The sequence below is a fragment of the Anabrus simplex genome, chromosome 6, assembly GCF_040414725.1.
Source record: "Anabrus simplex isolate iqAnaSimp1 chromosome 6, ASM4041472v1, whole genome shotgun sequence".
Lineage (NCBI taxonomy): Eukaryota > Metazoa > Arthropoda > Insecta > Orthoptera > Tettigoniidae > Anabrus > Anabrus simplex.
In genome coordinates this window covers 153,651,732-153,675,822 of record NC_090270.1, presented here as the reverse complement: position 1 = coordinate 153,675,822, position 24,091 = coordinate 153,651,732, and the positions used below count along the sequence as shown (strand labels likewise).

Below are 24,091 nucleotides of genomic sequence, written 5' to 3'. Positions count from 1 at the left end.
ATAAGAGGTATAGAACTAAATGAGGCCACAACACTAGTTGCAAATCGAGGTTTGTGGCAACGTTTAGTAAATTCACAGAGGCTTACAGACTGAACGCTGAAAGGCATAACAGTCTATAATGATAATGTAGGTATGTATGGTTAAAATTCCTGACCCTGCCGGGAATCGAATCCAAAACTCTAGTGACCAAAAGCCGGCACACTAACCATTTGGCCATGGAGCCTGACACTTTTAGACAAACTGATGTTGATTTGAGCGATACTGGAAGCAATTTTTAATTAAGTGGTGATGAAGTTATTACAGAATTAGATTGTATTAGTGAATTCAGCGATGAAGACCCCGATAACGAGAAAATTATACGAAATGACGGTGCTAGTACCTCTACTGACAGCTGACTCAGACTTCGACTTCAAATGAATCCCATTCACAGATTCGTCTAGTTATAAACCACACCACACGACTAAATCTAAGAGTTTGATTCTTTTAAATTATTCATGACTGACGGGTCACTGATGGAAAGTGCGCGAAACTAACCGGTATGCCTTTGTAAATATTCAGAAGATTACACCCGTAAATGGTCTAAATGGTCATTCACACTTCATTTATTGTCATCTACAGAGGAGAAGTAAAGACTGCAGTTTTCAGTGACCGAGTAGAGAAGGGACGGTGATGTGAGATAGCGTTTTTTTGTAATGCATGTACAAGAAAGCCTGGATTACATCCGAGCGAGTGTTTTGAGAAGTTCCACAAAAAACACAATAGGAAACATGCATGGTCCGGGGTTTTAATTTAAAATGTGTTAATCTGATTCAAAATTTCATCCAGAATTCGAAAATATGGTCAGAATAGAGAAATAATAACTCCAAACATGATAAAAATCCAAATTAAAGTATGAAAATGTCATGTGATACATGTACGCGATCTCATTGGTCTGATGTCATCGTTCAGGTTGACTGTATTAGCAGACGAAATAACACATAGTGACTTGTGTCTAGGGAATGACGACGTCCAGCCATAAACGGCTATACTCGGGACTGCTCGAGGAATCTTGGCATTTAGTCCTTTCCACCAAGCATTTCCGCGAGATGCAGCTGATGCAGCTTATCATGAAGCTAGCAGTACTTATTCAATAGCCAGTAGCACGAGTGCAAACAGTTGTTACTTTTTAAAATTAGGTAATCAGTTTAATAGCCACAGGTTCTCATCTTTTTTTGTTTTTTTGTTTGCTAGTTGCTTTACGTCGCACTGACACAGATAGGTCTTATGGTGACGATGGGACAGGAAAGGCCTAGGAATGGGAAGGAAGCGGCTGTGGCCTTAATGAAGGTACAGCCCCGGCATTTGCCTGGTGTGAAAATGGTAAACCACCGAAAACCATCTTCAGGGCTGCCGACAGTGGGGTCCGAACCCACTATCTCCCGGATGCGAGCTCACAGCTGCGTGCTCCTAACCACATGGCCAACTCGCCTGGCAGATTCTCTTTTGATTGTGTAATTAATATAATTATATTTCAGTTATTCCTATGTTGGTCTCGTCATTATATACACTCGAGCACATTCTATTGTAAAATTTGAAAAGCACTGTTATTAACTTAAATAGGAAACCATATTGGATGTGGTCAGTACTTCGATGGGTGACCGCTTGGGAACACCACGCGCCGTTGGCTCAATTCAGCCGGCCCCGTAGTGTAGGGGAAGCATGCCTGCCTGTTGCCCGGAGGTCCCGGGTTCGATTCCCGGCCAGGTCAGGGATTTTTACCTGAACGTGGGGGCCGGTTCGAGGTCCACTCAGCCTACGTGATTAGAATTGAGGAGTTATCTGACGGTGAGATAGCGGCCCTGGTCTAGAAAGCCAAGAATAATGGCTGAGAGAATTTGTCGTGTTGACCACACGACACCTCGTAATCTGCCGGTCTTCGGGGTGAGCTGCGGTCGCTTGGTAGGCCAAGGCCCTTCAAGGGTTGTAGTGCCATGGGTTTAGTTAAGAAATCATATTATATATGCACATAATATAGAGTAGACCAAATAGAAAGAATGTAATAGCAAGAAACTTATCTAAACATAATTCTGGACCCCTTCAGCTGAACAATACTTGCATGCTGTTTAACATCGTTAGCTCATCAGTTTCAAAGTCACAACTCACAAAATATTTACAGTTTACAAAATATTTACACAATTCACCCATACAGTAGTTGTTACGAAACTGTTGTCTTTAGGATTGCTCCTATAAAACAGTTTATTGTACTGAAGTAGGGCCTATAACACATTTTGCTTACCGGAGTAACAAATCTGCAACAGTTACCTGTTGTGTTCACTCTCAGTACTGTAGGCCTTGACAAAGATGAAGCAGTTTTCTTATTGGGCTTTTTCATGGAAAATAATCTTCGCTGTGTTTCGAACTTTACCTCCTTTGGAGTTGAAGGTGCTGAGCTGATCATTGCTTTTGTGCTATGGGCTTGTATAGTTGGGATTATTGGTTGGAGGTATTTCTCAATTAAATCTACATGTTCTGGTGATCCTATTATTGCGAGAATACTTCCAAATTTTTGTTGAAGCTTGGCCTTGCGTTCATCTATGTCCACACTTAGCCTTCTTTTCAGGGGATTATGCAATTCCTTCAGAATAATGTATTTTTCTTCGTTTGAAGGTGCTTCTTGAATGACTAAATTGGTGCCCAATTCTAAATTTTGTTCGTTAACACCACCATTATATTTAACCACTAGGTGTATATGTTTGCACACATTAAATTTAATGGAAGTGTCATGGCATGTACAAACATACGAATGAATGCAGGTATTGCACTCTGTACACTTCAGGTCTCAGTCGCAATTCATTTCACCCGTTCTTCTGACCTCATACAGTTCACTTTTCTTCGCAGACGGAACAGTCCATACATTCTTGCCGCAAATAACTTTTAGATAATAAAAACAAGAATTGTAAATACTAGTAGGAAGTTCAATACGGATAAAAATATGGAATTGGTCTTTTGCAAATAACTTTGTCATGTTTGTAATAATAATGAATTGGCATGCCTTAGTTATTTGTGAGAGTTTATTTGTAAGTTTGCCATTGTTAATGTAAATAAGGCGGTCATAAAGTTTATCTTTCACAAATCGCACGAGGCTATGGATTGCGATGTCTCTTAGGTTTCTTACCCTCCATGTATATGTGATTTATCACTCCATGCATGCGCTCTAGATACATGTTAGTGTTGAGCCCAGCACCGAGACATTTACAATAGACCCAGCTAGTTGCAGAGTGTTAATAATTGGCCTCGAAATAAATACCAAAGTCTCTTGTGTCAGGGTCAATTTTTAATTAATTAATTTCTTGATAGAGCATTCTCGAAAAAGCAACCTCGTCTCTTTCCTCCAACAACATTCTCACCCTCCTTGTACAGTACACCTCCACCTGTCTTTCTCAGCCTTTAATTTTAGAAAGTTTTTTTCCTCCATGCACAGTCAACATACCACGAACAGAACAGGTGGAATTTTGCAGGCATCATTACGCATGGCCTGGCACTGTAAAATGTTTCTGCCATGTCTGACATGAACACTTTTGGCTGTAGTGTCATCTCCAGAGCCTCTTTAATAAATCTGTATTACGCTTCCATCACAAATGCATCCGTCCTATTCGATAGCATGAACACACACGGAAATCCTTGGCACTTGTCATCTATGACTAGGAGGGTAGTTAGTTCAAATCCGTACTTATTTAAACCTTGTGTGCTGTCAATACAAATGAACTTGTCGCCGTATCGTCGTAACATTTCTTGCTGCACCTTTTTCATTATAATTAGAAAGAAGTCCTCTGGTTTTAATTGATGGTGCGTCATAGAAGACATGTTTTGACCCTTGTAAAAGCATACTATGCCTCCACGTTCTTCCATTTCATGAATCCATGATTCGACACTCGTACAATCATTCTCATGCCGCACAGCTTCAGATTTTTAAGTGTAATCTTGCTCCACGTTAAATAGATCCTTTCTGGTCAGAAGATGAATGCGCTCAATATCAGTTTCATCAATAGAATCTCTAACCTCATAAAGGATTCTATCGAAAGGAATCTTCATTGCAATCTTCCTCGCTGAGTCATTTCTTTCCGAGAACGATAATCCCATGTGACCTAACTCTTCTTAGTGGCCTACGAGTGTTACACAAAATGAAACATACACTTCTCCAGACTGAAAAGTAACATCAGTTTTCAATGAACAATGACCACTTATCTTGTTGCTTCCAAGTACTTTCTGGTGACGCTCATGCTTACCCCTTGACTTAAAGGTCCCATCCCTGTGACACCTGCATTTCATTTTAGATGAACCATCTTTACATTCGTACTTGAAAAGGAATTCACACACTTGCTTATTTTCTTTATCACTTTTCCAGTAAAGGAAATCCTCTTCATTCGCAAATGTTGAACTTTCGTTCACGATACGAATCTCATGAAAATATATAAAATGTGCCACTATATCAGATTTTGTAGGATATTGTACACAAAGCAGACATTTCACTTGAGAATGTTCACACTTCGTAGGCTTATGCTGTGAATTTTTATGCCATTCTAAACTGTATCTTGTGAGAGAGTTAAAACTACACAAATCACACGAAAATTTAGCATTTTTGTTAATGTGCTTTATTCTTATGTGATGATTTAAATTTTTCCTGCAGTTGAAGAATTTATTACACTCATTACAACCAGGCGAGTTGGCCGTGCGGTTAGGGTCGTGCAGCTTTGAGCTTGCATCCAAGAGATAATGGGTTTGAACCCCACTGTTGGCAGCCCTGAAGATGGTTTTCCGTGGTTTCCCATTTTCACACCAGGCAAATGCTGGGGCTGTATCTTAATTAAGGCCATGGCCACTCCCTTTCCATTCCTAGGTCTTTCCTATCCCACCATCGCCATAAGACCTATCTGTGTCAGTGCAACGTAAAGCAAATAGCAAAAACAGTAGAGTCTCGTTAATCCAAACTAATTGGGACCGGAGGCTGCTCGGATTACGAAATTTTTGGATTAACCGGAACATATTTTCTAATAATAATGTTATTGTATTTATGTCCCGCTAACTACTTTTACGGTTTCCGGAGGCGCCTAGATGCCGGGATTTTCTCCTGCAGGAGATCTTTTACGTGCCGGTAAATCTACTTACACGAGGCTGACATATTTGAGTACCTTCAAATACCACAGGATTGAGGCAGGATCGAACCTGCCAAGTTGGGGTCAGAAAGCCAGCGCCTCAACCGTCTGAGGAAAATAGTTTCTACAATACTGTACAGTACATACTGTAATTTGAAATGTCCATTCTTTAGCAGTTACATTAATAAAATACTGTATACAATTACAGTAGGGTAGTTAAGAACCCGTAGCGGAGAAAACAACAATGAAAATGACAGTAGCGAGTGGATGGAAGCTGACTGTCATCAATTACAAACAGAGCAGGAAATTGTAGCTATGGTGGAGAAAGAATCTGGAGTTGATGAGGAACAGAGTGACGATAAAGAAGATCACAATGAACAACTAATTTCACATTCAGATGCCGCGGCAGCCTTAGAACTTGCCATACGCTACGTCGAGCAACACTCCGCTGATACGCCCACTGATGTGATGTTTATGAGACGCTGGTTTAACACTTCATCTTCGAGTAGGTTCCAATCACTGCGGCAAAAGAAACTAACTGACTTTGTAAAGATAAACGACGAGTGATTGATTGTTTATGATGTGTAATTATGTTTACATTAAGTTCTTCTAGTAAAATATGACTAATAAAATGCAAGTAAATCTTCATTCTATAATATGTTCTTTTTTCAATAAGGAGAATTTTTTTTAAATTTAATATTTCAGTTCGGATTAAGCGGACTTTCGGATTAACGGGACTCTAGTGTACCACAACCATCGTGCAAGCAAAAGAAATTCACTTCAATGCGCAATAAAGCACTTTATGCACATAACTAAATCACTATTTCATGACCTGGACACTCAAACCACTGTAGGTAAGGTAAGGGTTGTTCTGCCTGAAGGCAGGTCCGAACCTCCGCAGAGGTGTTCCTGAGCCGGAGTTTACGTACGGTAGGGTGGCCAGTTCCTTTCCGCTCCTCCATTCCCTTACTCCCCACCAACAGCGCGTGGCAACCCATCCAACTCCTGACCACGCCCAATGTTGCTTAACTTCGGAGATCTCAAGGGATCCGGTGTTTCAACACGGCTACGGCTGTTGGCCAAACCGCTGTAGAAGTCTATTAATACTGCCTGTCCTTCACAGCACCATGATTTAAAATAAATTCCATTACCCATGAAATTAAACCAAACCAACCACGATTTAAAAAAAAAAAAAAAAAAAAAAAAAAAAAAGACTCATTCCCGTGAAATTATGCGGCACTTGGCGTAAAGACTTGGAAAGTTATCTTTCACAAAATAAAACATAGCAATACTGAGATGCATTCCCTGTAATTGGGCAGAAATCGCTTGGTAGGAAGGACTAAACGCCCAGATTCCTCGAGCAGTCCCGAGCATAGCTGATTATGGCTGCACCTCATCATTCCCTAGACACAAGTCACATAGTCTGCTCTGAGAAACAGGATACAGTTCACGTAATTCTCCTTTATGTTAGTGTCGGGTAAAGATAGATTATTACTCAATGTATAGAAATTTAACTAGTGTTATTTTCTGGAGTTAAAATGAATGCAGACAGTGAGGCAGAAAAGTTATAAATGGTGTATAGTTTTTGTGTACTAATATCACCGGGAAAAAAAAGGAGAAATACCAGTGATATATTGGAAAAGTCTACAATTTATTACTGTGAAGATCACATTTGATAAGTTGAATTTGTTTGAACTTTTAATCACTTTTCCATGTCTGCTATTCTAGTGGTAAAACTTTAAATTAGAATCTATGATGCTTCAATTAAATTTCGGTATATGAAAGTAATACAGTGCATAAGTTACTGCTGATTATTAAAGTATTCTCTAAACCTAACCCAAGTTTTGGGTGAGTCATGTCAAATTAAGAAACCAAAGTGTTTATGAACCAAACTGATTGCTCTAATTATACCAATTTATTTATCTTGGCATGTGGCAGTTATTTATTTATATGGAGGATAAGAGGAGTAGAGGGAGACCAAGACAATGATGATTTGACTCAATTTCCTACGATTTAAAGATAAGAAAACTAAGCGAGGCCACAGAACTTACAGAAAACAAATTCTCATCTCTACAAAGCCAATGCTTGACGGTTAAGGTGGTCTCAGTCTTAAAAATTAATTATGCTCATTAATAATCATTGAAATAATATTAATGAAATAAATAACGTAATTGCATATGCTGCAGTGAAAATACATTACTACAAATAATAGTGATATTGATGTTTATAATATTGTCCAAACTTAGCCTATGTTTTAGATTATACATGCCAAATTAATAAACCAAAGGGTAAAAATCACAGCACCCAAAGATATTTATATATTGAGTGATTCAAATGCAGAGGTGTAACAAATGTGATAGGGCCCACCTGCCAAAATAAAAATTCACCCCCTTCAAATAAAATGTAAAACCTATGAATAACTAATATCAGGTAGAACTAATTCAATATATTGTCAAACTATATAAACATAGATTTTTAAATACTGTCAGATTATTAAAAATAATGTTTAAAAGGTTTTATTTGACTGCCTTTGTAGTGATCGGCTAAGCTGCTGAAATGACAACTGAACACCACTTAGCTGTTTGTACATAAAATTGGTTTCATTTTTCAGTAACTACAGAACTACACTTCGTAACCGATACCGAAGTCTCACTTAATAATGTATTCGATTACAACACAGAAAAATACACAGATAGATTTAAATTTAAAAAATGTTCAAATAAAATTTGAAAAGTATCAAACTTATCAACTGATAAGCCTGTTATTACCTTCGCTCAAAGACAGTTAGTTTGAAACTGAGTTGAATGATTGTTACTACACCAATTTATTATTGACATTATACACATATGTCGAATGAATGTGCGAGAAAAGTTAAATGTTCAGCAAAATTTGTGCATAATAAGGTTTCGGTGCACTACACATCAAGAAAGTATCATTTTCTAAATAAAATATGATATTTTGGAATCAATTTTCATTGCCACAATTATTTTTAAATAACACGGTGCAAGCCTTTTGTGAGGAGTGTGTCGCAGCGTTGCAACAGATGGCAAAGGCAAGCACTGTTTACAGCTGTGCTGTGTTACACTCAACACATAACTGCTGCTAGAAGCAACCAAATGACAATTCCTCTTAAGTACAAATTGTAAAATGAACTATTTCTACTTAATCTACAAAATTGCCCTCACCATTTCTATACAGAGTGGAATTAGGCCAGATATATATTTTATTTAAATTGCAAGGAGTCTGAGGGGACCCCTTAAACGCTCAGACCGGCTTGCACTGCAGGCCCTGTAGGCCACAACATTACGCCCCTGTTAAAAATGTCACCATAATGTGCTTGGCATGTTCAGCTTGTGAAAAACTAGAAAAATGAACTAAAGATATTTAATCAATATATTTCAGGAATAATAGGTTATGGAACTATAGCACTATAATGCTAGCCATATTTTATGTTAGTGCTGAAGTATGACTTGTTACTTTAGTAATGGTTAAAGCCCGAAAATTTGGGAACCAATCTAGAAATAAAGTGTTAAGGTTATTTAAGTGATATCTATTCATATTTCTTGTTATTCTAATACTATGAGTTACAATACATTGCACGTATTGCACTTACCATTTTGCTTTTGATCCGAGAATTTCTGCAGCCACAAAACAGTCTCTATTTTTCATGAATGATGCAACCATGATGGCATCCATACATGGCAGATTGTCTGACTGCCCTTTTTTGAAGCCTTCTTCTGTCCTTTTGAAGTTATTTGCTAACACGAATAATAAACATTCGGCTTTTAGTAACAGCTGATGCACAATGGCTGGTAGAGGTTCATGCGGTACTGAACGGTGACGTCACAGCCCGCCGCCTACGTCACGGGATGTTTTACTCACCTTGCGGAAGGAGACTTTTAAATATTTTTTTTACAGACAGAAAACAAAGCAACGTATCACAATGTCATATGTTTCCGAAATATTTCATTGGTGTACTTTTCAAATAAAATATTTTTGAAAATTACGCATGTTCTCTATTAACGATGAAAATGTGACTGAGATAATTTCAGGGTTAAAAATGCTGAATATTACACCTGTATTATATACTTGCATTATATTTATTTTGTATTTGTTTTATTTGATTTTTATAAATATGCTGCCCACATGTTTGTGCAGTCACTTACTTGTCTGTAGACAGATTTTTCACTGGAGCTGGAGAGACAAGCGTGTTCAGAAAGAAATGGAGGGCTAAGGGTTAAGAATCACTTTGGCTTGGAGTCGCCCACTCCAGAGTGATTAAGCAGCATTAAACAAGTTTTTATGTAGACAATGTCGCCAGTAGTGCATATACTAAGTAGGAACTACAAGTTTTCACTGAATATTCCCATTGGCTGATGGCTGCAGGAGGTTTCAACCTCACAGCATGAGAGCTTACTGGAGTTACATCAGATGAAAACTTGAGTGAACAGTCCAGTGTGTTAGGATTGTTGTGGAATCATTGAACAGATGTTCAAAGCATGATTATCGAGTTTCTACAGCAAACTGCCTTATTATATATAACAAAATGGAAAATATTGTTGTGTCCTAAACTCTTCCTCTATGGAATGACTGAGATTCAGAAGATAATGGAAGAAAGAAATTTTTGAGATGCTATGAAGAACTGCCTGCACTCCGAAATGTGAAGATTCCCAGGTGGATAGATTTTAACACTACCAACAATGAACAACATTGTGTCTGTACCTTCACTGATGCTAGTAAACATGCTTATGCCACAGCCATTTTCTTGAGTGTAGAAACTGACAGCAGAGTGGCAATACAATTATGGTTGCAAAATCTATAGTTGCACCTTTGAAGAAGATTATCATTCCACGTCTACAGCTCATAGCTGCTGTGGTGGGAGCTTGTTTGACAGCTTCAGTATTGGAGGTGTTTAAGTGGGATTCAGTATCTGTTTGTTACTGGAATGATTCTACCACAGTTTTGGCTTGGATACAAAGAGAAGGAAACTGGAGCATGTTTGTCTGGAATAGAGTAGCTGAAATCACAAAATTAAGCTGCAGTGAGAATCAGTGACACGTACCTGGAGAGTTTCCTGCTGATGTTCCTTTAAGAGTTTGCACTGCCAACCAGCTGTTGAAATCAAAATAGCGGGAAGGTTCTGCATGGATTAGAAGCCCGACCATGGAGTGACTGAGTGAGGAGATGAAATACAATCCTACAAAGGTCAACCAGGAGAGAAAGAAAGGTGGTCCAAAGGATTGTATGGTGACAGAATGCCTGCAGAATGAGGAAGGTTGTTTGTGAGTGAGTTGTGCAAGACCTCTCGATCTGACTCTATAATATGTAGGACTATTCATTAACTCTGCTGTGGGTATTTTGGGACTAAATGGTACTTCAGACATTTTTCCTAGTATTTGTTTGAAGATAGTGTAGCTGTTAGCCTGGATATTCAGATTTGTGAGAAACTGTCATTTTGTGAACTTTTGAAGAAATAGGAAGATGATCAGAGGCTCATTGCAAAATTCATTCAACAAGTATCATTTGGTGGTGAAAGGGACAAGACAGTTACTCCGTTGAACCCATATACCAATGAATATGGACTGCTAAGGTTGAAAACAAAAAAAAGAGATGATGATTTCATTTTTCAGTGTCCAAAGCTGCTCCCAGCCAAACATCCAACCATTAGTCCTTTAATCTTTGATGTCCATGTGTCAATGCCATGCTGGTGTCCAGATTCTTATAAACCTCTTTAGAGAGAAATATTGGAATATTGGAAGGCAATGAAGGAAAAAGCTGGAATTCCTTCACATTTCATTGCCTGTGTATTCAGATAATGGCACTAATTTTTTGAGGATAGACAATGCATTACACAGGGTAGAGTGGCAGAAAATCGCAAAATATGGAACACTTCAACAAATACAAAGAATCTTTAACCCTCCAACTGCAGCATGTTGGGAGAGGACGATGCATCTTCTTAAAGAACTTCTTAGAACTTCTTGGTAGAACTTGACTCTCCTATGTCTATGGTCCTCTGTTATTGTGAAGCTGTAATTAATGCATGGCCTCTAATGTATGTATTCCTCCAAGAAATTAGGAGTTTGAATTTCCAGACCTTGATGCCATCAACAGAACTAGTCTCAGAGACCAACAACTGTACTGGTAGAAGATAAAAGATGATTTGCATCAGCGATTTCAGAAAGAGTACCAAGGGCAACTTATTCATCATAGCAATACAAATTCTAGAAATCGTAACATAGTGTTGGGAGACATTATGCTTCTAAGCAGTGATAATTCCAAGAAATCTGACTGGCCATTTGCAAGAGTGACAGAACTAATGTCCAACCAAGATTGCGTTACTAGAACGATACATGTCAGAACTTCCCAGGGTGGATTGTTGCGTCCTATTCAATGTTTGTATCCCTCAAAATCTAGCAAGCTGACAAAGAACCAAGAACCAAGAAACTGATCAGCCAATATAGCAGTCAGAAAGGCTGAATCTGTCTCTCAAGGAGTTGGTGTAAGGTGACATTACCAGAAAGATATACCTTACTGTATTGATTGGACATTTTTGTTTTATTTTGTATGATTTAATTTTTCAGGAAGACCCTTATAAATTTATAATTACATTTCAGGTATTTATAATTGTCTTTCAGGTCTGTTGAGTAGTTGTAGGCAACCACTCAAAGGGGGAGAACGTAATGTAAACTCCAAGAATTCTCGTCGGACTAAAAAATAAAAGGAGAGGGAAGTGCTCAGACACAGCCAGGTTGAGGTGATTTTGTTTGAAGACTGTGGTGTTATGTATTGCAGTGCAAGTATTTGTAAAATTATGTGCATTAAATAGTGTTAAAGTATAATTGCTTAATTAAGATTCTTTGTAACACTTACAATGGACTGAATCATCCTTCCACGGTAAGGTCCGCTCTTGAGCCACAATCTGCTTTAGGGACTTCCACGCTCTCTTCTTATTGCTGCTTTTACTGGTGTGCTTAAAAAAAAAAAAAAAAAAAAAAAAAAAAGCATATGTAATAATTCAAATGAATCTGTCTTTTAACATTAAACAAATTAAATTGATGTAGTTTCTGATCAACTGTTAGGAAGTGCATTAGTTGAAATGAAAAAGAAAGGCTGTGTTACTTCCAATCAGTTACCACAACCTACATATCCATGGTTTTCCCAAGCTTAGAGAAATAATAAAGAATTTGATTCAGATAGTATTAATTCTTCTGCCTTATCATATAATCACATCATCATATAATACCTTAATTTTTGTACCACTGATAGCCCAATAAAAGTTAACAGAAAATAGTCAGGACAGAGAGAAATCAAGACCCTTTACCTAGATGAGAGTTATGCCCAGGAAGGAGGAGGAGAAGGAGAAGAAGAAGCCACTAGATACTCAGTTGGTATTTATCCACTCTATTGAGCATAGCTCAAAACCTCTAAAGACTGTCTAGTGAGCTAGTCTGAGGTTCATCTCTTGAAGACAACTGTACTAACAGCAAACTGAGAAATAAGCTGTCACAGCTCAAGAACATGCCTATCACAAATGTTACATTTCTACTATAACAGTGACATATTGTGGGTTCTTGTGTAGATGTGTTAGAGCTTCAGCAGTAGTCCACCTTCTTCTGCAAGCATTACTTCTTTTTCCATCTGATGATGGATGGGACATGTTGACCTCCATCTTCTCACTTAAGGGCAAGGATTCAGAAAAGAGATTACAGAATTAAATTCTGCAATGAGGAGACCATTTGATGGTTAATCATGAAGGCTTGAGTGGAGAAATCCTAACATGCACAGACACAATCACACCACATACTGCAAGTGTGTGCTCTGGTGCAGGTGCCATACGATTAGAGGCCCTAGGAAATACCTTCTTCCCTACTGGCTTTAGAATTTTAGTTGAGCTAGCTGTGCAGGGCCTTAATTTTCAGGACCTTCCTCTCTCAAGTATAATGGACAGTTCCCGTCACAAGGAGGGTGGATTCCAAAGGCATTTAGTGCACTAAGGTGGAAGAATGCACTCTTCTATAATATGCACACGTAGACTTGTTGCCTGGAAATAATGTGTCTGAACTCTTGGCAAAATTAACACCACATAGTAGGTGGGATGTAAGACTTCACACGACAACAATGGCTGGATTTTTTTACTTTGTCTAGAAGCATTAATGTATTACTCTTGAAACAGCTAGGCATCAGAACAAGACTGACTACCCTTATCAGCCGAAGACAACTCAGGGGACATGGCCACGAGACCACAGGCAACAGAAAGATTCATTATAGACAGTAAAGGTGGTGGTGACTGATTGATTGATTTAAGAGGAAGTACAACTCGGTAACCATTCTCTATTACCACTAATCAGAGGGAAAAAATGGAAGGTGGCCGACACTTCAAAAAATGAAGGTATCAGCCAAAGAAAGACAAGGGCCACGAAGGGCATGAAAATAAGACTCTCTAAGCCTCAGAAGCCAAATATCATAGGGGATGGAAAAGAACAAGAGTTGGCCAACGAAGTCCAGATATGACAGATGAAAGTGAGGAGTCTGGCACAAATAAGAGGAAACAATGCCAGGACTCAGCCAAGGATCCCATGGTCATAAAACAATGCTCCAAAACTCCTGAACGCCCCTTTTAGCTGCCTCTTATGACAGGCAGGGGACAATGTGATATTATTCTACCGCCTCACCCACAGGGCGATATAGAAGGGACATGCACCATTGTAATGGATGGACCAGATCAAAAGACTGACCGAGATGTGCCACCAACAAACAAGCAAGTCACCATCAACAGGAATACAGCATTATGCTACTACACCCTTGCATAGGATGAGAGTGTGTGTGTAAGAGAGAGAGAGAGAGAGAGAGAGAGAGAGAGAGAGGACATGGAGGGGACACTGGAAGAGCACAATGGGGCTATGAAGTCATCAGTTTTTAACATCCTTATTATTAACTCTGCCCATTGTGCACCAGACTTCGAATTTGCCAAGGTCCTTGTTGCCCTCCTTGAACCGTTCCTTTTTTTTATTGCTAGTGGTTTAATGTCGCACTAACACATCTACGATTTTTGGTGACAAGGATGAGATTGGGAAGGTAGCAGCCATTACCTCAATTAAGGTACAGCCCCAGCATTTGTGTGTTGTGACAAAGGGAAAACCATGGGAAACCATCTTCAGGACTACCAATGGTAAGATTTGAACCCACCATTTCCCAAATGCAAGCTCGCAGCTATGTGAACCTAACTGCATGTATGGCCAACCCGCTCAGTCCTTTTTGAACTCTTCATCAGTGTTCAAATCCAGGTTCTAGTGATATGCAACATCACGGATCTGATTCAGAGGTTTGTGCTTTTCCACTTTGACTGGACATTGTCAATGTGATCATACTTCAGCAACACCTTCACTTGGGAATGCTGCAGGTCTGGAGCAGTTAGCTACCATTCCACACATTCTGAATTCCCTCTGGTTCAACTAAGATACTTTATATATTTGGAGAACACAATGCTCTTCACAAGTTTGAAATCATTTCTATCAATCCTGGCAGCAATCAGGAACTCTGGGAACAAACACCTATTCTGTTCTGCTACTCTTGTTCCCTATGTATCCTCCCCAAATGTCACTGATTTAGATTGTGGGCCATCTCTGTAGCCACCATCTAATAAAGGCAACACCTGCTTAGCTTGGAAAATATTTCTCAGGGCCTGATGTTGAATTATGCTGTATTAGGATATACCTCATAGTATACAGATGGTTTTCAATTCAGGCATTATTCAACTATGCAATGACCCGCTTTGCCTGGCAGATACTACTGCTGGATACACTGAGCTTACACCCAATGGGATATGGAACTATTTGGGCTGTCAAGCATAGTTGCAAATGTTTCACACATGTGAGGTTCTTCCCAATGTAGCATTAACAAGAATCCTGATTGCTGGACCAAAAGGAGCTGGTAGTTGAATCCTCTAGAGATAAACAAATGCCAAAAGATCCTTACAGTCATCCTTTATGACAGGTAGAGGCTATCCATGGGTGCATTCTTTCACTCATAGCAGGATCAGTTCACAAATACCAAGCCATAAACCAGAGCATTGACTAGCAGGGGTGAAAAAACACAGGTTTCTCTTGGTTTAAACATGTATTTAAAAAATTAAACTATGTTTTATTTTATATTAAGTTTTAAAAATTTAAACTAGAGATGGGTTAATACCAGCTGTTGGTACTAGATACCAATAATAATATGTTTTTTGTCTCGATACTCTGATTCTGTCATTCTTGAAATAAAATAGTAAAATAAAAAATTCTCAATACAGTATTATTTATTAAATATGCATTTTTTATTAAATAGGCTGGGGCACATAAAATATCCTAAGATGCAGAGTTTATCATCTTGGTCTTTAGTGCTTCCCCAATTTCATGCCATGAAACGATTGCGATAATCAGTAAATAATCAATGGCCAAAACATAAAAAATAATCAACAAGCAATAAAAACTTGCTAAATCTAACATTAATATCCAAATGATGACAGAATATAACCTCAATTTTTAAAACGGAATCTTATGTCATATGACTGGAATCTCTTTTACTTGTATTACTCATTCATTGGGTCCCATTTTCCTTGCACTTTGCCTTCTACGATCAGCTTTTCCATAGTCCCAGTCCTCCTTGATATGTGGCTAGAGTATCTCAAATAGACCTGACTGATTTTCACGAGCCTGTCCTGGATCTTGAGCTCTTCTACGATAGAAGCGTTTTCGTCAGGTGCTCTGTCCAGGTTACTCTTAGAACTCAGCAGTATACTCTTCTTTCCAGTGCTTCAATCTTCCTCCTGTCGGCTTTATTAATTGTCCAGGTTTCAGCTGCATATGTGGCGATGGGGAACACCAGAGCATTTACCAGCCTGAGTTTGTTGTTGTTAGTGAAAGCTCTGTCTTTCCAGGTCTTGAAGTGTGCTAAACTGATTTATGCAAAGATTGCCAGTGAACAAATTTCTATGTACATCATGCTTTCTCTACACATAAATTTGTATTATTTTATGAAAATGATTCGCAGAAAATATCTTTGCATGAACTTCAACCACCTAATACAACTGTTGTTAATGAGCTCAAGATGGGAATCGGGGAAGTCTTCACGGGGTTCTAATTTTGATCTCACATGTAAGGTTACAAATTTCACCTCATTTGTTGCCACTTTTGACCCTTTTGTCAAACTGAGTTATGATGACACTTGTATCCGCGCAGTGAAGTTATTGCGTTTATTTGCTATTGATTGCATTGTGAAAACTGGGTTTTTTCATACTGTGGAGTGCTTAAGCACCTAGTATTTTATCACTTGTGGCGGCTTGATATTATACGAGTGTTGGAACTTAAATAGTGGCAACACTGCTGTGGAGACGCTATGCAACGGAATCTAATATTGTCGCTGATAGCACACGTTGGTTACATACCTACCTTACCTCAGAGCAAATGGACTCGCCTTTCCCACATCACCTGCATGTGCACAAGCGAAAGAAACACAGTCACTTGTGAGCTAGCGCTCTAACGTAACGTTGTGACTATGTTTTCCAAAGAGGAACAACGGAGTTGGATCAAGATTGAATGTGCGAATGTGCCAGAGGTCGTACAGCACGACACTGTCATCAAGATCTTCAAGAAGCTTGCGGGGAATCTGCGTTGCCTTCCAGAACAGTGGCACGTTGGGTAAAAGCCTTCGACGATGGTCAGCAAACTGTGGCGGACATTCATCAGGCAGGTCGTCCTATGAGTATCAGTGAAGAAGAAGTGCATGCTCTTGCCGCTTTACTGGACAGTTACCGTGTGTTCCAGTGCTTTTGTCTGCAGTTTTAGGAAATGAGGACTTAACAAGTTTGCTGGGCGGGGGTTGCTTGTTGGGTGGGGATTTAGGTTATAATTAATTGTCTGTTGCGCATAGTGGGGGTGAGGGAACTGGTTTTGGGCCGAAAGTAGTTTAAGAAGAAGTAGGTTGAGGAGGATGGAGGTGTCTTGGCTGTGTTGGTTGTTGTACTCATGAGTGAGGAGACCGGGGTTCGAAGGTGATGGAATTTTAAGACTCAAAAGTGGAGGAGGTTTGGTGTTTGTGTGCAGATGTTGTGCACGTCTATAGTGGTCTTTAACTGCCTTTTTGATGAAAGGGCAGCCAGGGAATGAGGCGGCATGACTGGTGTGACGGTGTGACCCGCCACATCTGTTGCAGCAGGTGGGTTCAGAGCATGTAGCTGCAGAGTAATGTAGCAAAAGGCAGTTAAAGCACTGGGTGACAAGTGTGGGTCTGGGAGGGGTGCGGATTTGAGTTTCTGTTGTGTTGGTGTCCCTTTTTTTTTACTTAGGAGGAGGTTTTTACATCCGCTTCCAGTCTGAGTGTACTTAGTTTGTGTGTCTGTGCCCGGTTGTGAGACTGATGGGATCTCAATCCCGGGCTCGGTTTCCGGTTGGGGGTAGAGGGGGGAAGTGAGGGATGTGTCTGTGTTAATTTGTATGTCTTCTGTCTGTGATGTTTTGTGTTCGTTGTTTGCATGGGTTTGTGTGAATTAAGTGAATCTTTAGAGGTGAGGGGTTGGTTTGTGCTGCTGTGTGTTTGATGTCTGGTTGTGTTTGAGCTACTGCCATGTCTCATCATTTGTATGTGGAGCACTCGAGTCCTCGCAATGATGTAATCCGCCTCCCAGCCAAGGCTACTGTTTTTCGTGAATCTCGCTGTATAAGCCTGTGTGATTGCACTGATCAATAAAAGAATTATCTTATTTGATATGGTAAATTGTCAACAAAATGCAGGATGATTCCACTTTTGGATTTTGGATTTTTTAAAATCTCCAGTGAGCGCAGACAGAGAAAATTAAGACAATTATACATCCTGTTAAGTTTTTGTTGGAACAATAAAACAGGCACAATCCCATTAAAAACAGGATGTCTGGGAACCCTCTATTATATCTCCCACTCTTAAAATTAACACATTCCTAAGTCCAACACAAAACTGCCTAATTCCTATCAATGCCCTGTAAGTGAGTCCAAGGGCAGAAGTCATCATACTCCCTACAAATTCCCCAGGCAAAGATGGCCCAGGTGGCTTTGATACAGCATAACTGTGGTATTCTGTTTTAAAATCTAGGTCTTTAAGGTATTCAGTTATCTAGTTTACACACTGTACAAGAAATGTAACATTAAAGTTGAAATTTCATTAAATATTTTACCTGAATCATTTTCGCTTTGCCGTAAGCACACTTTGCTACATGACTTTACATTCTGATAACGTGGACCTCTATTTCATAACCACATTTTCAACATTTTCTTGATTCCTTTTTAACTTTATCAAATGAATGCTAAACAGTATCACATTTTCTATCAGTCACATTGAACTGTTAAGCTTAAAATTCTCAAAAGCCAATGCCCAACAAGTAACACACGTACACACTTTGCCATGAGACTTCATAAACTGCTCTAGCTCCTTGCTTCACAACCTGCACCTGCATTTGGAAAGGGAATTTACATTTGGAAGGAGTACTACCGATGTGCACTTGGAAGGGGTTTCCTTAGAATGGGAATTCCAATTTGCCCGGTGTATGTGTGTTCTTTTTTTCTCCCAGGGTATAATTCATTAGGTTATAATGAAAGGATTATTGAATGATTTAACTGGGCTAATGTCAATGACTAAATGGTTAGTGTGTTGGCCTTTGGTCACAGGGGTCCCGGGTTCGATTCCCGGCAAGGTCGGGAATTTTAACCATCATTGGTTAATTTAGCTGGTGCATGTGTCGTCTTCATAATCATTTCATCCTCATCACGACGCGTAGGTCACCTACGGGTGTCAAATCAAAACGCCTACACCTGGCGAGCCTAACATGTCCTCGGACACTCCCGGCACTAAAAGCCACACGCCATTTCATTTTCACTGGGCTAATTATACAGAAACACAAATAAATGTATAGTAGTAATTAGCATTACATGTTATTAAAATATCACATTGGTTTATTTTTAAAAAACTTGGTTAAACCACCCAACCCTGTCGCCTAGGTCACACATTTTAGTATCTCTTATGACTAGTGGGGTAAATCACGGATGCATTCTATCTCCTACTCCACAGCAGGACAGACTAAACATTCCTTGAAAAACAATGAATCTATAAAACAGAAGTGCAACTGAAAAACCCACAACTTGGTTCAAATATTTGACATGAAATGTTTGACATGGGAATTTGAATATTTCTAAACTTTCCTTTTTTGGTTAGTAATGTATTCCTAGATACATACCTGAAAGTCTGGAACCTTAAATATAGGTCTCTTCTCCTCTTTTCCCTCTTCAGTGCTAGCCATTTCAGTAATGGTTGCTCCCGATACAGGGCTTGGTGCAGTTGATCCACACACACTGCTAGGTGTACTATAACTGTCTCCTTCAGCAAGGGGCTGGAAACAACATTGAAGTTGCTAATAGGACAATAAGCAGGGAAGACTTCAATACCGTCTTTAAAGTACAATGTATGAACAACCACACTAACAGTAGTTCTTGCAAATTTCATTTCTGTTGTGCTTAGTAGTGACATACGGTACGGTACCGGTATCGTAATTAGGATACGTCTGAAAGTAGTTTAAAAATTACTGTAGTGTACTGTACAGTAGTATACGAGTAATATCCTATTAGAATTTAGTGTGCTTATTTTATTATTGTAAAATATTTGTGTAGTACTGATGTAGTAGAGGTATCCGTAGAAACTCTTACTAAAATATTGTTGAAATTAGGATGGGCTTAATTGCAGTTTGGAATTGTGTAGTTCTTGTGTATTACTTTCGATATTCAGTAATTAACAGCAGCTTTTATCCTGTTAGGGGTTGTAGGATTAAAAAAAAATAAAAAATAGAGCACGACTAAGTAGTATTGTAGTGTAGTCGTATATTAATTACCTTATTGTTGTGTACTATCCCAGACAATATATCCCTCCGTTCATTTATTCTTTTTTGCAAATAAGTTATTTTATTTTTTAATTTAAAATTTTCCCCCCGTAAAGAATGGCTAAGGAGCGCGAGTGTACTTATTGTGGGTGTGGTGAGGCATTGAGGGGTATGAGGGAAGAGTTGGAAAGTTTGAGGGAGATAATTAGGATTCTCACAGAAGACAGGAAGGAAGATAGGACTCCCTCAAATAATGTACAGGTTACAGTAGGTGGAGTTGTAGAAGACAGGTGGTCTAATGTTCTAAGGGGAAGGAGATTGCAGGCCAAGGGCTCTATTCAGGATCAGAATTCAGGACAGGTGTCTGTGCGAAATCGGTACGAGTCACTCCAGGGAGAACAACACAGGGAAGATGAGGGACAGGGAACTGTTGCTGAGATGCGTGGAAGTAGGAGGAAGGGAAAAGGTAGGAAAGGGAAATGTAGACTAGAGGATAGGAAAAGACAGGTGGAACAGGGTCATGGGAAGGAGAAAAGGGAGGAGGAAGTAGCTTCTGCAGCTATCAGGAAAGATAGGGCTGACGAGGAGAGGAGGGGATCAAATGAGGTGGGTAGGGTTGAGGCTCTGGTCATGGGGGATTCCATCGTTAGACACGTGGGGAAAGTGTGTGGAGGAAAGGGAACCAGGGTAGAATGTTATCCAGGAATTAGGTTGAGGCAGATGTTGAGGAAAGTAGAAGAGAGGGAGGAGGGGAAGGAGAAGGTGGTAGTGTTTCACGTTGGTACCAACAAAGTAAGGCAAGCTGATATAAGTACCAACATAGTTGGAGATGTGTGGGATCTGGTAAATGCAGCACGGGTGAAGTTTAAGAAAGCGGAGATTGTTATTAGTGGAATACTGTGTAGGAGGGATACTGACTGGAGGGTGATTGGGGATTTAAATGAGACTATGGAGTGGGTATGTGGGAAACTGGGAGTGAAATTTCTAGATCCTAATGGGTGGGTAGGAGATAGGGATCTGCGCTCGGATGGCCTTCATTTAAACCGCAGTGGTACGTATAAGTTAGGAAATTTGTTTGGAAGGGTAATAGGGAGGTACATTCAGGGAAACGGGATGGCCTAGGGAGCAGTGATAAGGGAACAAAGAACTGGAAATCAAGTTGGGATGACATAAAATTGTTAGTGTTGAACTGTAGAAGTATTGTAAAGAAAGGAATAGAATTAAGTAATTTAATAGATATATATTTACCAGATATTGTAATAGGAGTTGAATCATGGCTGAGAAATGATATAATGGATGCAGAAATATTCTCACGGCACTGGAGTTTGTATCGTAGAGATAGGATAGGAAAGGTTGGAGGGGGAGTTTTCATTCTGGTGAAAGAAGAATTTGTAAGCTACGAAAAAGTTAAAGATGAGACACATGAAATTCTAGGTGTGAGGCTCATTTCTAAAGATAATAGGTAACTTGATATATTTGGAGTGTACAGATCGGGAAAGGGTAGCACTGATGCGGATTTGGAATTATTTGATAGGATAGTCAGCTATGTGGGAAGCAACATGGAAAGAAATGTGATTGTAGCGGGAGATCTGAATTTGCCAGATGTCAATTGGGAAGGAAATGCGAACGACAGGAAGCATGACCAACAAATGGCAAATAAGTTAATATGGGAAGGACAGCTGATTCAGAAAGTGATGGAACCAACCAGAGGGAAAAATATTTTGGATGTGGTGCTGATAAAACCAGATGAGCTCTATAGGGAAACTGAAGTAATAGATGGTATTAGTGACCATGAAGCTGTTTTTGTGGTAGTTAAAAATAAATGTGATAGAAAGGAAGGTCTTAAAAGTAGGACTGTTAGGCAGTACCATATGGCTGATAAAGCAGGTATGAGGCAGTTTCTAAAAAGTAACTATGATCGGTGGAAAACGGTAAATAAAAATGTAAACAGACTCTGGGATGGGTTTAAAGAAATTGTTGAGGAATGCGAAAACAGGTTTGTACCTTTAAGGGTGGTAAAGAATGGTGAAGACCCACCTTATTATAATAGAGAAATAAAGAGACTAAGAAGGAGGTGCAGACTGGAAAGAAATAGAGTTAGAAATGGCTGTGGAAGTAAGGAGAAATTGAAGGAACTTACTAGAAAATTGAATCTAGCAAAGAAGGCAGCTAAGGATAACATGATGGCAAGCATAATTGGCAGTCATACAAATTTTAGTGAAAAATGGAAGGGTATGTATAGGTATTTTAAGGCAGAAACAGGTTCCAAGAAGGACATTCCAGGAATAATTAATGAACAAGGGGAGTGTGTATGTGAGGATCTTCAAAAGGCGGAAGTATTCAGTCAGCAGTATCTAAAGATTGTTGGTTACAAGGATAATGTCGAGATAGAGGAAGAGACTAAGGCCAAAGAAGTAATAAAATTTACATATGATAACAATGACATTTACAATAAGATACAAAAGTTGAAAACTAGAAAAGCGGCTGGAATTGATCAGATTTCTGGGGATATACTAAAGACAATGAGTTGGGATATAGTACCATATCTGAAGTACTTATTTGATTATTGTTTGGCCGAAGGAGCTATACCAGATGAATGGAGAGTTGCTATAGTAGCCCCTGTGTATAAAGGAAAGGGTGATAGACATAAAGCTGAAAATTACAGGCCAGTAAGTTTGACATGCATTGTATGTAAGCTTTGGGAAGGCATTCTTTCTGATTATATTAGACATGTTTGTGAAATTAATAACTGGTTCGATAGAAGGCAATTCGGTTTTAGGAAAGGTTATTCCACTGAAGCTCAACTTGTAGGATTCCAGCAAGATATAGCAGATATCTTGGATTCTGGAGGTCAAATGGACTGTATCGTGATTGACATGTCTAAAGCATTTGATAGGGTGGATCATGGGAGACTACTGGCAAAAATGAGTGCAATTGGACTAGACAAAAGAGTGACTGAATGGGTTGCTATATTTCTAGAAAATAGATCTCAGAGAGTTAGAATAGGTGAAGCTTTGTCTGACCCTGTAATAGTTGAGAGGGGAGTTCCTCAGGGCAGTGTTATCGGACCTTTATGTTTTCTTATATATATAAATGATATGAGTAAAGGAGTGGAATCGGAGGTAAGGCTTTTTGCGGATGATGTTATTCTCTATAGAGTGATAAATAAGTTACAAGATTGTGAGCAACTGCAACATGACCTCGAAAATATTGTGAGATGGACAGCAGGCAATGGTATGTTGATAAACGGGGCTAAAAGTCAGGTTGTGAGTTTCACAAATAGGAAAAGTCCTCTCAGTTTTAATTACTGCGTTGATGGGGTGAAAGTTCCTTTTGGGGATCATTGTAAGTATCTAGGTGTTAATATAAGGAAAGATCTTCACTGGGGTAATCACATAAATGGGATTGTAAATAAAGGGTACCGATCTCTGCACATGGTTATGAGGGTGTTTAGGGGTTGTAGTAAGGATGTAAAGGAGAGTGCATGTAAGTCTCTGGTAAGACCCCAACTAGAGTATGGTTCCAATGTATGGGACCCTCACCAGGATTACCTGATTCAAGAACTGGAAAAAATCCAAAGAAAAGCAGCTCTATTTGTTCTGGGTGATTTCCGACAAAAGAGTAGAGTTACAAAAATGTTGCAATGTTTGGGTTGGGAAGAACTGAGAGAAAGAAGAAGAGCTGCTCGACTAAGTGGTATGTTGATATTCTGAAATATTTGTCCTGAATGAGTAAATTTATAATACCAATATAAATGGTCCGTTATTGGACATTATAAATTTTCCAGCTAACTCATTCTTGGTTGCCAGCGTTTCGCCCTCGTGTGCTAGGGTGGGCTCATCAGTTGGTACCTAGCACACCTACCAATACGCTGGCTAGTGCATACCGTGGAGGCCACTGCGTAGGCTAACTGGAGCCACCGGCAGTGCCAATGCACTAAGAGACTTTGTCTCATAACTAAAAATTGATGCCTGCTTGGCCATCAGATGATATTCTGAAATATTTGTCCTGAATGAGTAAATTTATAATACCAATATAAATGGTCCGTTATTGGACATTATAAATTTTCCAGCTAACTCAT

General features: G+C 39.3%; 1 protein-coding gene across 8 annotated transcripts in view; it reads right to left on the bottom strand.

Annotated features, from left to right (window-relative positions):
- LOC136876224 (INO80 complex subunit C) overlaps positions 1 to 24,091 on the bottom strand; it is a 92,055-nt gene that overhangs the window by 25,194 nt on the left and 42,770 nt on the right. For all 8 annotated transcript variants that reach the window (XR_010860556.2, XR_010860557.2, XR_010860555.2 and 5 more), the window contains 2 exons: positions 19,375 to 19,527; positions 12,003 to 12,102 (listed from right to left, as the gene is read on the bottom strand). Coding sequence is in view for 5 of the 8 variants with exons in the window: in XM_067149993.2 (XP_067006094.1) it covers positions 12,003 to 12,102; positions 19,375 to 19,527 (253 nt within the window). In the remaining 3 variants the exon portion in view is untranslated. The remainder of the gene's footprint in view (positions 1 to 12,002; positions 12,103 to 19,374; positions 19,528 to 24,091) is intronic.